Source organism: Agelaius tricolor, unplaced genomic scaffold (assembly GCF_023055355.1).
Source record: "Agelaius tricolor isolate 1412-34295 unplaced genomic scaffold, bAgeTri1.0.p SCAF_19, whole genome shotgun sequence".
Classification (NCBI taxonomy): Eukaryota; Metazoa; Chordata; class Aves; order Passeriformes; family Icteridae; genus Agelaius; species Agelaius tricolor.
Genome location: NW_027269279.1, coordinates 15,858,603 through 15,873,203, shown reverse-complemented (window position 1 = coordinate 15,873,203; position 14,601 = coordinate 15,858,603). Strand labels below are relative to the sequence as shown.

At 55.4% G+C, this 14,601-nt stretch overlaps 1 protein-coding gene across 8 annotated transcripts in view; it reads right to left on the bottom strand.

Annotated features, from left to right (window-relative positions):
• LOC139598327 (ankyrin repeat and fibronectin type-III domain-containing protein 1-like) overlaps positions 1-14,601 on the bottom strand; it is a 237,852-nt gene that overhangs the window by 31,217 nt on the left and 192,034 nt on the right. For 5 of the 8 annotated variants that reach the window (XM_071444583.1, XM_071444580.1, XM_071444581.1 and 2 more), the window contains one exon: positions 9,535-9,663. The exons of the other annotated variants lie outside the window; for them this stretch is intronic. In XM_071444583.1, coding sequence (XP_071300684.1) covers positions 9,535-9,663 — 129 coding nt within the window. The remainder of the gene's footprint in view (positions 1-9,534; positions 9,664-14,601) is intronic. 8 annotated transcript variants of the gene reach the window in all.

Genomic DNA, 14,601 nt, shown 5'->3' with positions numbered 1-14,601 from the left:
AGGAGAGGCAAGACCAGGGGATGAGGTGAGTAACCATGGTGCCAGGTGATCCTGCAGTCCCTGCTCTCTCAGGGGCCTCAACAACCCCACACTGGGAAACCTGCAGGGTTTGTATGGAGACCACAGCTCAACAAGCCAGAGTCCCCCCCAAGGTGATGGTGGCTCCTTTTGGGGCGGTGGGCCTGAACCCATCCTGACAACACCAAGAAGAGATGTTCCTCACAGCTCTGCTCACCTCAGCAGCTGTTCTGCAGCCATGCTTAACAAACCCTATGTAATGTCATATGTTCATTTTTCAAAGCTCATAAAATCCATTTTTTTACTGCAAATCAAGAATGCAACACAAGAAAAATGTAGACTTGTTGGAGAGATTCCAGAGGAGGCCATGAAGATGCTTCAAGGGGTGAAGCCCCTCTGCCCTGGAGACAGACTGAGAAAGCTGGGAGTGTTCAGCCTGGAGAAGACTCCTGGGAGACCTCAGAGCCCCTTCCAGTGCCTAAAGGGAGCCTGCAGAAAGGCTGCAGAGGCAATTTTTGGAAGGGGGAATGGCTTTAGGCTGAAGGAGGGCAAATTTACATTGGGTATTGGAAAGAATTTCTTCCCTGCAATGGAGGTGAGGCCCTGGCACAGGATGTCCAGAGAAGCTGTGGCTGCCCCTGGATCCCTGGAAGTGCCCAAGGTCAGGTTGGACAGGGCTTGGAGCAGCTTGGAATAGTGGAAGGTGTCCCTGCCCATGTCAGGGGGTTGGAATGAAGTGATCATGAAGGTCCCTTCCAACTCAAACCATTCCATGATTCTGTGCTTGAAAGCTAAGGAGAGCTCAGACCTCTCCAGGGCAGGGGTAGGCAAAACAAAGCCCACTCCATGATTCTGTGACCGTATGAAACCATTAGCAAGAACCCTGCCCTGACCGCTGGCAAGAGATTTGTCTCCTGGTTACTGCCTGATGAGCCCTGGCAGGCCCTGTTGGGACACTTCTTGGATGGAAACCAGACTCTGAACAGACCTGGAGGTGGCTCTGGTGAACCTCTGCACTGTGGGCAGGGTGAAGAACACAGGCAAGTTCTCAGGGTGACACGGGCAGCTGCTGCCCAGCATCCAGTTCTACCTTGGACAAAGCCAGGCATGATCCTTGCCTTTTCCTGGCCTGAAATCTATCAGATCTGCACTATCTGGCACTGCCTACATGGAAAATTCTTCTCCACACTGCCCAACAGTTCCTTGTGGCAGAAGATCATCCCTGTCTGACCTTCCCTGTTACCAGAAAAATAAAGGCAACAAAGGCAAAATGAGACAGGGAGAAGAATGTCCCTGGGGAGGAAACTGCTGGGGTAGATGGATGAATAGTTAAATTTTCAGGAGAAAGGGAGGAAATGTGGAAGTCAGGAGTGGAAAGGAACATAACTTCCCTCTTTGACCTCCACCAGGCATAAGGCTCAGCAGATGTGGAGGCCACTTGGGCTCACAACTTCCCCAAAAAGCTTCCAGCCCACACAGGAAAGGTGGGTATGAGGGATGGGGAAGAGTTAGTGTGCAGTAAGACTCCATCAAAGGTGGAAAGAGGCCCCAGCACATCCAAGGACATGGTCCTCCTTGTCCCAATGTCCTGGGCTGACTCCTCCCTCCCATTTGGCCTCCCCACAGAGCACTGCCCATCCTGCCAGCATCCAAGCCAGTAGATCCAATATCAACCTGGCACTGTGAGAAACTCTCCAGGAAGATAAACAGGAGGTGTCTGGAGCCCTGGCAGGCAGAATTGTCTCTGCCAGAGGAAACTATCTAAGAGCAGAAGAAACCTGCCCAATAGTGACTGCCACTGCTCAAGGGACAAGGAAGGATTAAAAGTACTGGAATACCTTGGAAGTGCCAGCTGTCAGGACTATCTGGCTATGTCCACGCTTCTGTGTTTCCTGACCCAATGTCTCCAGAAGCATCAGCAGCAGGACCAGTGATCCCTTCTGCTCCCAGGGATGGAGGGAGCCTGGCATTCCAAAACTGGAGTGTGCTGCTGCTCTTGCTGGAGTTGCTCAAGACATGCAACTCCTCCACACTGCCCTTCCCCAAGTCCAAAGTGGCTCATGGAGAAGGAGGTTCATGGCTGGAGATCTGAACACCTGACCAGTAGTAGAAAACCAGGACTATTATGGATATTCCCATTAAAAGAAGCATACTGAGATACTTTTGTGTGCTGGATAAGGGGACTGGGAGAGCAACAACCTTCCAAATCCAGTGCACTGGCACCATTAGTAATGAATAAGGGGGAATGATTTCACACCAAAAGGTTTATGCTGGATATTGGGAAGGGATTGTTCCCTGTGAGGGTGGGCAGGCCCTGGCACAGGGTGCCCAGAGCAGCTGGGGCTGCCCCTGGATCCCTGGCAGTGCCCAAGGCCAGGCTGGAAGGGGCTTGGAGCCACCTGGGACAGTGGAAGGTGTCCCTGCCATGGCAGGAGTGGAATGAGATGAGCTTTAAGGTCCCTTCCAACCCAAACCATTCTGGGATTCCATGGGAATACCAGGTGGTGTGGAAAGGCTTGAGTAGCACTGAGATTTAGATACCCATGAGGCTTCCCTTTCATACCAAGGATTGTGACATCTCTGCAATTTCCCCAGTATATCCATGGGGCTTGGGTTGCCTGCTGTGGAAATCCACTGGCACCTTCCAGGCAGAGGCATGCTCATGTAGAAGAACCAGTGGAGATCCTTCAGGATGAAAAGCATGCTCCACTCTTCAGCAGGGACCAAGGCACCCATCCTGCTTTGCAATCCTGGCCATGGGAAATTGCAGAGGGATGATGACAATAAAAGAAAACAAATCAGGCAGTTGGGCTATTTCAGAGAAATTAAAGTGTGCTGTGGGTAATGGACTGAGAAATAATCTTATTGGAGGTATCAGCTACCAGCAGAGGGAAGTGGCCAGAGCACCAAATCAGCACAATATTTTATATTTGTCTTTTAAATGTTAATTGTTGCCTGTGCTCTCAGAGAGGAAGGGATGTGGCTGAGGGCTCTGGTCCCAGACAGGGAGAACCTGGACATCAGTCTTCCCTGAACATTTTCCTTCTGCTGCTTCCCCAGAGGACTCAATTTCTCCCACAGCAGTGACGTGAGAAACAAATGGAGAAGAGCGTGCTGGACCTGCTGGAGCCTGCAGCAGCACAGAGAGGCTCCAGGCCTTGCTCTGCTCCCAACCTCTCCAGCCTCATCATAATCACAAGCTGAGCTGCCTATCCTGACAAGAGGAGGAAAACTGGGCTCCCAGAGGCTTGTGGCACCAGGAGGGGAGGCACAAGATCTCTCCTTTCCCGCCTGCACCGTAGGTCAGGATGCTCCCAGCTCCCTGCTGGCAGCATGAGGCAGCAGGAGCAGAGCTGCAGGGACCTGGCTCCTCTGCCAAAGCTGCCTCGGGGCTAAGGAGTGGCTGCAGCACCATGCCAGTCCCACCGGGACCACCAGTTGCCCTCCAGCCTCTGCCTGCCTGCAGGCAACTCAGAAAATAAGGATAAAATGTGATCTTTCTGAAGTAAATTATTCCTTTGCAATGCTCTCCTGAGGGTAATCTGACTTTCAGGGATGTTGGGAGGGCTTACTCCTCCCCGCCCCATCAGCATGTCCCTCATAGTCACTGTTAAATCATTGTCCCTGGGGAAGGGGATGTGATCCCCTGCTCCCCCGTGCATCCCGAGGCACTGGCCATGGCCATTCTCTGGCTGCCAGGGACACAACCAAGCTCTTGAACCACATTGTAACACGTGCAGCTCAACACCAGGAACTCTGGGGCTCCCCAGCTGGCATCCACCCCACTGCCAGAGAGGTGAGGTGAGGATGGCACACCAGGACAGCCAGCAGAGCCCCTGCACCTCGAGTGTCTCTGCAGACAGAGCCCTCCTTGTTCGCTGGGGCTGCAGCTTCTCTTGACCACATCCATTGCCTCTAAAGCAACTTTGCAGGGTCCTGCTGATGGCAATGTCCATCTGTCCATCTGCCACACAGGGGAAGCTGGTGCTGCACGGAGCCCCGGGTGAGGGGCTCCGGCCCCCAGGAGCCCGGACACCCTGGCAGAGCCCGGCACGGTGTGGCAGTCCAGCTCCCACCCGGCTAATTCAATAAGTCACAGATACCATGACTTCATAAGGCACAGAGGCTCCACAGCTATTAGGGGAATTGGGAGCGGGGGGAGGAGGAGCTGAAATGGAGAAGGGATGGAGACGGGGAGGGTGGAGAGGGGGAAGCTAAGACAAGCAGCAGAACAAAACATCCCATAAATCATGAGGAGCTGCTGAAATACCAGAACAAATGACCCCATAGCTTGGCCATTGTTCCCGAGTGAGGGCTTAAAGCGCTCCCAGTTGAGACAAAGCGCCTCGCGTTTGGTTTCAGCACCGCCGGCCGCTCGGACCTGGACTGCGGGCTGTGTGTCACCTCGGGGCTGTGTGTCACCTCACCCCTGGCTGGCACCCTGGGATGGGGGTGGTGATGCTCTCCAAGGTTGGCTCCCCACAGGAAGCGCTGCCAACGTGGTGCCGGCACCTCAGCCTGCCCAAAGCATCTCCTTGCTCCCACAGCTCCCAGGCTCTCGCATTCCTTCCCTTCCACTGCTCAGGGCCTCATTTCCCTTGTTTTCCCTTACTCAGGTGAAGAGCTTCCTGGTCTGGGAAGAGAAAGAGCTCCAAGACTTTCCTGGAGTGAGACAGCTTGAGTAGGGCTGTGAAACCTGGAGGAGCTCTGAGCCCACCATCTTCATGGTGCTGCTACTCTTTGCCTCCCAAAAAGTTGATGACAACTCACTTTGAGCTGGCTAACTTGGCAAAGGGACAAATGTCACACAGAGAGTCCTGGGGACAGCCTCAGATGACTGTGGACAGCTGTGGGAACAGCACTAGGCTCTCAGGGAGCTGTGCAATAGCAGCAGTCCCATGCACTGGATCAGGAACAGTGGGATGGATCAGTTGGCAGCTCAGCACTTCCTCCAAGCCCTGCAGCTCCACCAGAACCACGGCACGTGGTGCCAGGAGGAAAGGACCCTGTGGATAGGGATAGATCACCAGTGCTGCCCACAGCAGCGACAGCACCAATGCTGGAGGCACTTCCACAGCAGGGATTCCATACCCAGCCGTCCAGGGAGAACCTCCACACCAGCTGAGATCACTCAGAGGGGAAATATTACACTTTAAATAACTTCCATGAAAACAGTTCCCTTAAAAAACTTTACAACCAAACCCAAAACACAAGGCTGAGTGCAGCAGCAATCATGTGCCACTTCCACCAACCAGATGGTGCCAGTGAGGTTCCCATGTCTGGTAGCTCCAGCTCACTTGGCACCTTCCACCCGGGCCTGTGTGGTCTGCAGGGTGGCTGCTGGGCAGGCAGCTCCCTGAGCATCCCAGCTTTTGGCAGTGAGGAGCCAAGGGTCAGGCAGGAGCATGAGCTGCAGGCAGCGCTGAGCCCAGGCTGAGCCTGTCACAGGAACTGAGACGCTGCTGCCAGCACAGCTCAGCCATGGGGTGGGCAGCCAAGGAGCAGAACGAGATAAGGGCACGGGGCAGGGGGGGGAGGCAGGAATGCTGCATTTTTCCTGGCACCATGGGAATAGGCTATTCCAACCACAGATCACAGGGAGCCTGTCTGACAGGGAAAATGCCAGGAGCCCGGAGAGAAAAAGCAGTGAGTAAGCAATGAAGAAGAAAACAGAGGGAAATCAGCATGAACAAGTGGTGAGTATGGGGGGAAAGCAAACCCAGGAACAAAAAGAAGGAAAACCAGAGCTAGAGCTAAAAAGGAAGGGACAAAAGAATTTCAGAAGGACAAACCTGCAGGGCTGAAAGTCCCAATGAGCAATGGAACTGAGAGGATGCAAGACGGAACAGAGGCTCCCAGCTCTGCTCACACAAGAGCAAACCAGGGATCGCAGCCCTTCCATTGGACTAAGCCTCACTTAAGAGGGAAGATAAATGTGGGGCATTTCTCAGGTAACAGGCACTGGAGAAGGCCTCTGCTCGCTCTAAGTGGGGAGAACAGGGATTGCTGGAGTTTTGACACTGCTGTAGGACATTGTGAGGACTCCATGGGAATCATCAGCTTTCATCTTTGCCCCTCCAGCAGAATGTGGTGGGCTTCAAGTCAAGAGTGCTTTAGGAGTTAGATTAGGACCAGAGATCACAGAAAGCAGAGCTTTAATAAACAAAATCCCAAATACTTCCTTGCCTAAGTTACTTTTGCCTCATTTGGAGTATAAGCTGCCTTGGTGACCCAGCGCACACCATCCAGCAAAGAGGAGAAGGGAATCAGCAAACCTGGGCAAAACCAGACATGTGCAGCCCCCAGGTTTCTCCCAAAGACTGGGAAAGCTCCTCTCCAGCACCTCTGAGCAGCAGGACACCAGCACAGGGAGCCATGGGCTGAGGTGATCCAGCACATTCACAGGCCCGAACACTGGGGACTTTGTGGCTCTGGCTTTAAAAAAAATACCCTAAAAAGGGCCTAATAATGAAGTATTTATTTCAGCAAACAACATATGAATGAAAGAAGTGTTTTCTCAATACTTCACTTTTTCTCTGCCTTCTCTCCCTTCCCCCCAGCAATTTTGTTTTTAATAAGTGGAACTAACAGGGCTTCGCTCGCTGCTGGCCGGGCTGGGAGCAGGGCCTGGTGCAGCACAGGAACACGAGGGCCTGGTGCAGCACAGGAACACGTGCCATGGGAATAGAGCTGCCTTGTGCTGGGGCAGCACGGCCACCAGCTGTCCCCTGAGCCAGGGACATGGGCTCTGATGGACACACACACTGTGGGACCTGCCTTGGGAGCATCCCTGGGCTGGGCAGCAGCACAGGACATCCAGCCCCTCGCTTGTTGTGGCAGCAAGGAACTGCTCCTCCTGGCCCTGGGCTCCTGGCACTGGGGAAGGGCCAAGGGGAGGTGAAGGCATCTGTGTCCTGTCCTACCTGGCTGTGCTCAGAGCAGGAACACAGTGTGAGGCTCCATGCAGCTCCTTCACTTCTACCTCAGCTCCATCCACCCCTGCTTGAGCATCTGAATAACTGGGAGCACTGGAAAACTGGCTCAGCTTGCTCAGTGTGGGGATGGGTTGCACTGACAATGCTTTGGTGGGAATTTCAAGCAGAAAACTCTAATCCCTGTCCCAGACTGACACCCAGCTTTTCAAAGCAAAGAGCACAGATGATGTCATGCTTTTCTACCTCCTCCTTGGCAACAGGCAACAGCAGGTTGAGAAGCTGTCCTTTGCCTTCAAGCCTTGAGGTAAGGATGGGCAGGATTCTCAGAAGCTGCTGATTTGGGAAAACATGGTCCATTGCTCTTCCATGCCACTCCTACCCATGTGGGATGAGCTGAACACATCACACACAGGGTGGGTGTTCACCTCTGTGCAGAGGCAGGTGAAAGGATGCAGTGGGAACCCTGGGTTGTAAATACAGACAGATTTGATGGGGGTAGGTATTTGCTCTGAAAGACAAGTTAGGCATCTGTAGATTTGCCAAAATATGAGCCAAGTTTCCCAGCCAGAGCACTGAAGAGCAGCCTCACCTGCAGCCCAGGATGGTTTGGAGTGACTAACTGAGGGTGCTGACCCTGCTGTCATGAGCAGAGATCCCTGGTGCTGTACAGGAAACACAGAGAAAAGCTCTTTCAGACCAAGGAAAAGGCCAGGAGATCCCTTAGAAGATCACAGCTGCAGAGAAGGCTGGGAAAATCTCTGAATGCCTCGCTGAGGCCCTGTGCCTGTGAGATGGATGGGAGCAGGCAGTGGGCAGGGTCCTCAGCCCACTGCCACCCCTCATCACTGTGCCCCTCTGGAGTGATCCCTCCTCTGTACCCTGCCAGCCCCTGAGCTCCAGCAGCCTGAGCCACCCCATCCTGGCTGCCCTGGTGGTGTCTGATCCAGCCCAAGGTATCTCCAAGCCATGGATAAAACCCCAGTACAGGGTGGGAGTCCTGCCTGGCTGTGCCTGTGTCCCTGCAGGATGGGGACATCAGGGCTGTGTCCCTCAGCTCAGTGCCCCAAGCTGCAGCAGGAGGGCCCACAGCAAATCCAAGGCAAAGGCAGCCCCTCCTCAGGCAGAGCTCCTTTCCAGGCTGCTCCACAGAATCCTCCAAAGGAGCATCGTCTGCCACTGCTGCGAGTCCTCACTGCACAAGGTGCTGTGCCAAATGCAAGACAGATGGTTTCCCCCAGGAAAACGCTATGGAGTGGGGGAAATGTACCACAAATATCCCCCAACAGGGCTAAACTGGGACCTGGGGGCTTCAAAGACACATTTAGAGAGGAAAGAGATTTGCTGGCTTCTCATGCTCCTTTGTTATGAATAAAGACAAACTCTGATTATTTTTAATGAGCTCTCTCTTGTTTCCCTATTTGCTACATTACAAATTCACATATTTGTCTCTTTGGGAGATTGAGAGTAATTGTAGACCAGGTTTCCTCATGACATCCTCTTAGCAAAGGGAAGAAAGTTGTGTAAGTGGAGAGGAAAGCAGTCTGTCCCCAAATATCCTGAATTCTTTGGTTCATTAATATCTGATGAGCTTTGATGCTCAAGGAACCTCAGATAAAGGAAGCCTTTGAGGAGGGTTCCACAGCCTCACACTGCAGTGTTAGAACACACAATAAATGCCAGAAAGATCTCCAAAAAAAGCAGGGAAATTGAAAACCAAATTCGACATTCTTGCAATTTCTAAGCACTTTTTTCTTTTTCTTTTTCTTTTTTTTTTTTTTTTTTTTTAAGTTTTTCCCTCCTTTATCCATCTAAGGAAGCAGAAAGCAATGCAATTTCCAGCTCTTTTAAATATCCTTAGCAGGTCACCTCTAACGTTGGGATGGCTGGCTGTGATCTGCTTCCAAGGCTTGCATCAGAGCTCAGACCCCGGGATGAATGGGGACTGCTCGAGGGGGGGACAGCTCCGAGACCTGGGCTCACCCAGGGCCCCAGGCAGTGCAGCAGCGGGAGGGAGGGAGCCCTGCACCCCTGGGACAGCCTGGGACCCTCCCACTGCTCCGGGCATGGGGACAGAGGGCAGCCCCCAAAGGGTCCCTGCGGGTCCCAGAGCTCCCCCAGCACTGAGGCCGCCCCGCTGTGCTGGGAGCTCCAGCTGAGCCAGGAGAGGAGCACGGGGAGCCCAGGATGCTGCTCCAGCAGCTCCAGCCCCTGTGTGTCCTTGTTCCTGCCCCTGGGGAAGGGAAGGGAAGGGAAGGGAAGGGAAGGGAAGGGAAGGGAAGGGAAGGGAAGGGAAGGGAAGGGAAGGGAAGGGAAGGGGGCAGTGGTGGGTGTTGCCAGAGGCTGCGTGTTGTGTGCCCCAGCTCAGCAGACACTCCCTCTACCCACATGAGCCCTGACAGACCCTCAGCTGGGGGTTGGTTCTCGTTTGACACCTTGGGGGAGCCTCTGCAGCAGGTGCAGGGGTCTGGGGGGTCGTTGTCCGTGGGACATCGCTTTGACCATGGCAGCAGTGGGAAAAGGGGACAGGAGGGTGACTGGAGAGGCAGAAGCTTTGTCCCCAGTCCTGTCCTGCAGCTCTTACCATTCAATGCTCAGAGACCTGGGCCGGAATGCAGACAGCTCGGCCGAGCCATACTCAGCTTTCCTTCTCTTCTCCTGCTTCTGCTTCACCGACAAGCGGTGGGCAAACCTAGCGAGGCTGCTCTCCGACCTGGGGAGGGGAGAGGAAAGGCGTTAATGGCCCTGCAGCCCTGGCCCAGGGCACACCCAGGGCACAGCCACAGGTGCTCAGTGCTGGAAGGAGGGGGCTCCCAGGGTGGGCACTGGCACCAGCCCTGGGGGTGGAAGTGGAGGAGCAGCAGCACGTTTGTATTGCTCAGCAGGCCAGGACCAGCACAGGTCGGCGTTAGCCAAACTGGAGCTGCAGCCTGGCAGGCTGAGAGAGCCAGGTCCTGCTCCCTGTGCAGCAAAATCACCTCCCCAGGCTGTGCATTCCTCCCCAAACTCCAACAGGTGATAGGCAGCACTGGAGAAACAGCCAGGGACACGTCAGTGGAGAGAACCAAAGCAGACTGAATCAAAGGTCACACACTTTAGAGAAACCCTGGAGAAACCCTGGAGCCCCTGTGGCCTCCCAAGCACCAGAACAGCTTCCCTGAGGAGGGCTGACATGGAAATCAGCCCACATCAGAGAGGTTTTGGAGACAGAAACAGAAATGTGTGGGAGCAAATGGATTCAACTGAAGGACCTGTCTGTGCTGACAAAGCCCCTTCCCAGCAGGTGGGCGTCACTGCCAGCCCCTGGCACCTGGGAAAGGCACATCCACAGGCTCTGGGACCTGCTGCACATTCCAGCCCATCCCAGCCCTGTGCAGGGAGAGCTGCTGGCCCAGGGCACACCTGCCCTGTGTCCAAGCCCATGGCACACGGGCTCACAGGCTGAGACAGGCTGGGGAGGCACCTGCCCCACAGAGACCCTCAGCCCTCTGCCTCCCTCTGGCACACGGAGCCCCCAGAGCCCCCTCGTGCCAAGGGTGGCACCCCCAGAGCCCCCCATGCTGAGCCTGTCCCTGCTGCCAGCACAGGAGCAAGGCAGGACAAGCCTGGGGAGCTGGGACACCCAGACATGGGCACATCACCAGGCATGGGGGCTGAGTGCCAGCCCTGCCACACACACTGTCACAGCCACTGCCTCCTGTCCTTCCGTGTGCCAGCACAACCTGCTCCCAGTGCTCAGCCAGCCTGGGCTGGGCACGGAAGGGGACAGGAGGCATTTGACAGAGGTCCCAGGGGATGAAGGACAGAGCTGGGGGAGCTTTGAACCTGCACACATTGCTAAAGCCAATCCTCTCCTCTCCTCTCCTCTCCTCTCCTCTCCTCTCCTCTCCTCTCCTCTCCTCTCCTCCCCTCCTCTAAGCACACAAAATACCTCCAAAGAAAGAGAAAAAGAGAAGCTGTTTCTCAGAACTGAGAGCTCCCTGCCTTTCCTCACAGTAATTAGGCCAGTCCTGACCAGCTAACAGTTTTTTCCCTGATACATTTTAAACACAGACATCTTCAATTCATTAACTGGTTATTGATTTATTTTTCAGCTTATGAATTGCTGTTGCTGGGGATGGTGTGGAGACAGCTTTCTGGAGAGGGCTCTTGTCTCTCCAGTCCCCGCCAGCAAAGAGCTGTTCAGACCTTCCAGGGCAATTCTTTACATTCTTGAGAAAAAATCCTACTTTGATGTAAATGATGAGGTTTGCCTTAAAAGAAACCCAACAAGAAACCCAAACCCTAACTTCCCCCACTCCCAGCCGGAAAAAAAGGCAATGAAGAGGAGTGATCCTGGTGCCCACAGAGCAGAGCCTGGCACCAGCACCATCCCCACCACCTCACTCTCCTTTCATCTGGTGTCAGAGCCCAGCTGGAATGGAGAAGATCCCATTTAGGGAGGGGTGAGAAGTGGGCATTGACAGCCAAGGCTCTGCAGCAGCCCCAGGCATGGTGTGGACACCAGGATGAGCAAGGCTGGCCCATGGGAACAGGTGCTGCTGGCTCCCTACAGCACCTCCTCAGTGGCATTTGGCTGTTCCTCACCCTTCCCACCTGCCCACGAGGAGCTCCTGCCACCCTGCAGGGATGATGAGGGCTCCAGCCCCAGCTGAAAGAATGCTGACATCTCCTGACATCTGGGGACTGCCTGCAGAATCCTGCCCTGTCTGCTGTGCTGACCCCACCTCCACCACACTCCCTGCACCATGACAGCCATCCCTCCCAACCTGCAGGGATGAGGGGCTGCGAAAGCCTTGGTGCCCTGCACAGATGCAGGAAGGCAGGAGCCCCTGCCAGAAGTGTCTCTGTGGTGCTGGTACATGGCCCTTGCAGTGACCACCACGGGGACAATCACACACCCAGGAGCTTTACCTGGATGTATCCACCTGCCCAAGCATGGCAGGAGCAGCCACTTCATCCTTCAGATTGGATAAAACCAACAGCATCTGTCAAGAAGAGCTGGTGGGTGAAAACAGGGCAATGTGCCCCATGTCATCAGGGTTATGGATGAAGGAGAGTTACCTGGGGGCAAGGTGGGCTGGTGGGGCTGGAGAAGCCACCTGGGTGCTCAGGAACATGTGGCCTTGCTGTGAGTCCCCAGTCATGGCATCAAGGGGAAGGCACAGGGACACGGGGATGGATGCTCTCCAGCCCAGGGCAGGTGTTGCCCAGATCTGCCTGAGGCAGGACAGACAAGCCAGTCCATGTATGAGTCAGAAGCTGACCAAGAACCTTGGGGTGCTGATTTCACCCCCAGACCTGCCGGCCACCACCTCCAGCTGCTACAGGCCAGGTAAAGGAATGGCTGTGACAGCTCTGACAGCCCAACACCACCGCCCTGAGAGCTGTCAGCAACTCATCCAGCCATGAACCAGCCTCCCTCACCTCCGCCAGACCCCAAAGCTTCAGCAGAAGCATCACTAATTAGAAGCCAGGAGCACATTACAGATCATCTGGCGATTTATACAGAGCTGCTTTACATAAACCGTGCTGCAGAAGGGGAATGAATCATACCTGCTCTGCCAGGGCCCTGCTGGTGGGTCAGCTCCCAGCTCCTGTGCTGAGCTGCCCCGGTCCCCTGGGCTCAGAGTGCTCCCAGGATGGTGTGCCCAGGGCTGGGATGCTCCCACAGCTCTGGGTACTGTGCGGGGGCAGTGGGGGTGAGCCCCCAGCACAGGGAGGGGGATGCTGTGGAGACCACAGCGTTACTTCCCAAGTGCTTTCCAAACATCAATAGATGTCCCTGTCCCTTAAGAAGGATCAGCATTAGGGATGTTAAGGCAGAAGCAGGGAAACTGAGGCACGGAGAGAGCAACAGGTGAGACAGACTCCCTGTGGCTCTCAGCATCCTTCCACTTGTGCTTATCTGACAGGCAAGATCTGGATGCCTTCCCCCACCAGGACCACACACTCAGCCCCACAAGTGCTGGTCTGGCAAACAGGCAGCCCCAGGTGCCACTGTCATCCTGAGCCAGCTTCATGCCAGCCACAGCCGATGGGGACAAGGCCAGTCCTGCCACTGCACTGCACTGCTCCAGGTCCATCCAGGCTCATCTGCCCAGCCCTCCCTCAGAGGCAGCATCTCTGCAGCAGCTCAGCACTGGAGCAGCAGGGCTGGTACTCAGGGCTGGCACACTGGACACAGCTGGCACCTGCCAAGGCAGTCCCCACACACCAAGGGGACACGTGGGAAAAGCCATCAATCGGAACGTCAACCGCAGCACCGGGAAGAATTGTCTCCTGACAACCAGAGAAGGTTGTTCAGCTACTGTGCTGTATCATAAATCACACCTCTGTGACTTTGCCATCTGTCAGCCAGATTACACGTGTTCAGAGTCCCATGTCAGCATTTAAGTCAAAACACGGAATCTTTTTCCAGAAATAATTATCAGTGCTGAAGGCTCTTGCAGCAATGTCCATCCTCAGCCCTTCTCTCCAAAGCTCTGGACAGAGGAGAGCTGGTGTTCCCAGAAGGGCAGGACAGCCACTGTGGCACAGCCTGGTGTGACATGTGCCCCCTAAGCCCACTGCTTCAGGCACAGGGAGGGGCAGGGTCTGGCATGGCAAACTCCCTCCTGGCACCAGCCATGGCACTCAGCACCCTGAACAGAGCAGGCAGGGACAGGTAGAGGCAGAGGCTGCTGCTAAAGGGAGACAGGGACAGTGCTGTCCCCAGCCTGCTGTGTGCCGAGAACCTGGGAGTGTCCAACCAGGATGAGCAGAGTACCCAGAGCAGCACCTGGACACCAGCCTGGCCAAGGGGGAAGGGTCCAGCTAAGCACAGGGCACAGCTCCCGCTGCCCCGTGCGCTGTGTGACACAGCTCGTACCCATCCCTTCACCCCACAGGTTTTCTGGGAGTCCAACCCCACAGGAGTGACTGCCAAAGCCCCCAGCCTGCCAAGGCAGTGGGGAAGGCAGGCAGGGCACAGACATGGAGGGCTGGCAGCCTGTCCCCATCCTGCCTGTGGCTCCAGCAGCTTGCTGAGCTGGCCCCAGACACGGCACCCAGCACACAAATCCCTCAGCTGCCCTGGGATGAGGACAAGGGGCTGAAGCGCCGTCCTCCGCCCCCTCGCTAGCCAGGCAGGCGGATGAGCAGTGACATTTCTCAAAGCTCACTACAGAAATACACAGGCACTGGATCCATCCTCCAGCTTCACCCGCCACACACAGGCATGGATCCGGCCGGGGGTTCGCAGTCACCACCACATTCCCCACACCACAACTGGGAAGTGATGACAAGCACAATCCTGATCCCTGGGCTCTGCATCCCTCCCTCCCCTGTGGAGATCCGCTAAAGCCTTTTGGCAGTTTGCAGCCACCGGGATGAGCATGTACCCGCAGGAGCCCGGGTGCCTCAGCAGGCACCCTGCAGCACTCTGCCACGGCCGGAGGGCACGGACACCAGGGGCCATGCAGGGACACCAGGGACCATGCAGGCACAACTGCACCGAGCCACAGGTGAGGGATGGCTGAGGTCATAAGAGAGCTGGCCCTGGCACCGGCACAGGATGACCAGCACCAGCAACACCTGTGCCCCACCAACACACCCAGCCAAAGCCCTCACCACCACATGCATAGCAGCCATCCATCCCACAAGATAGCAC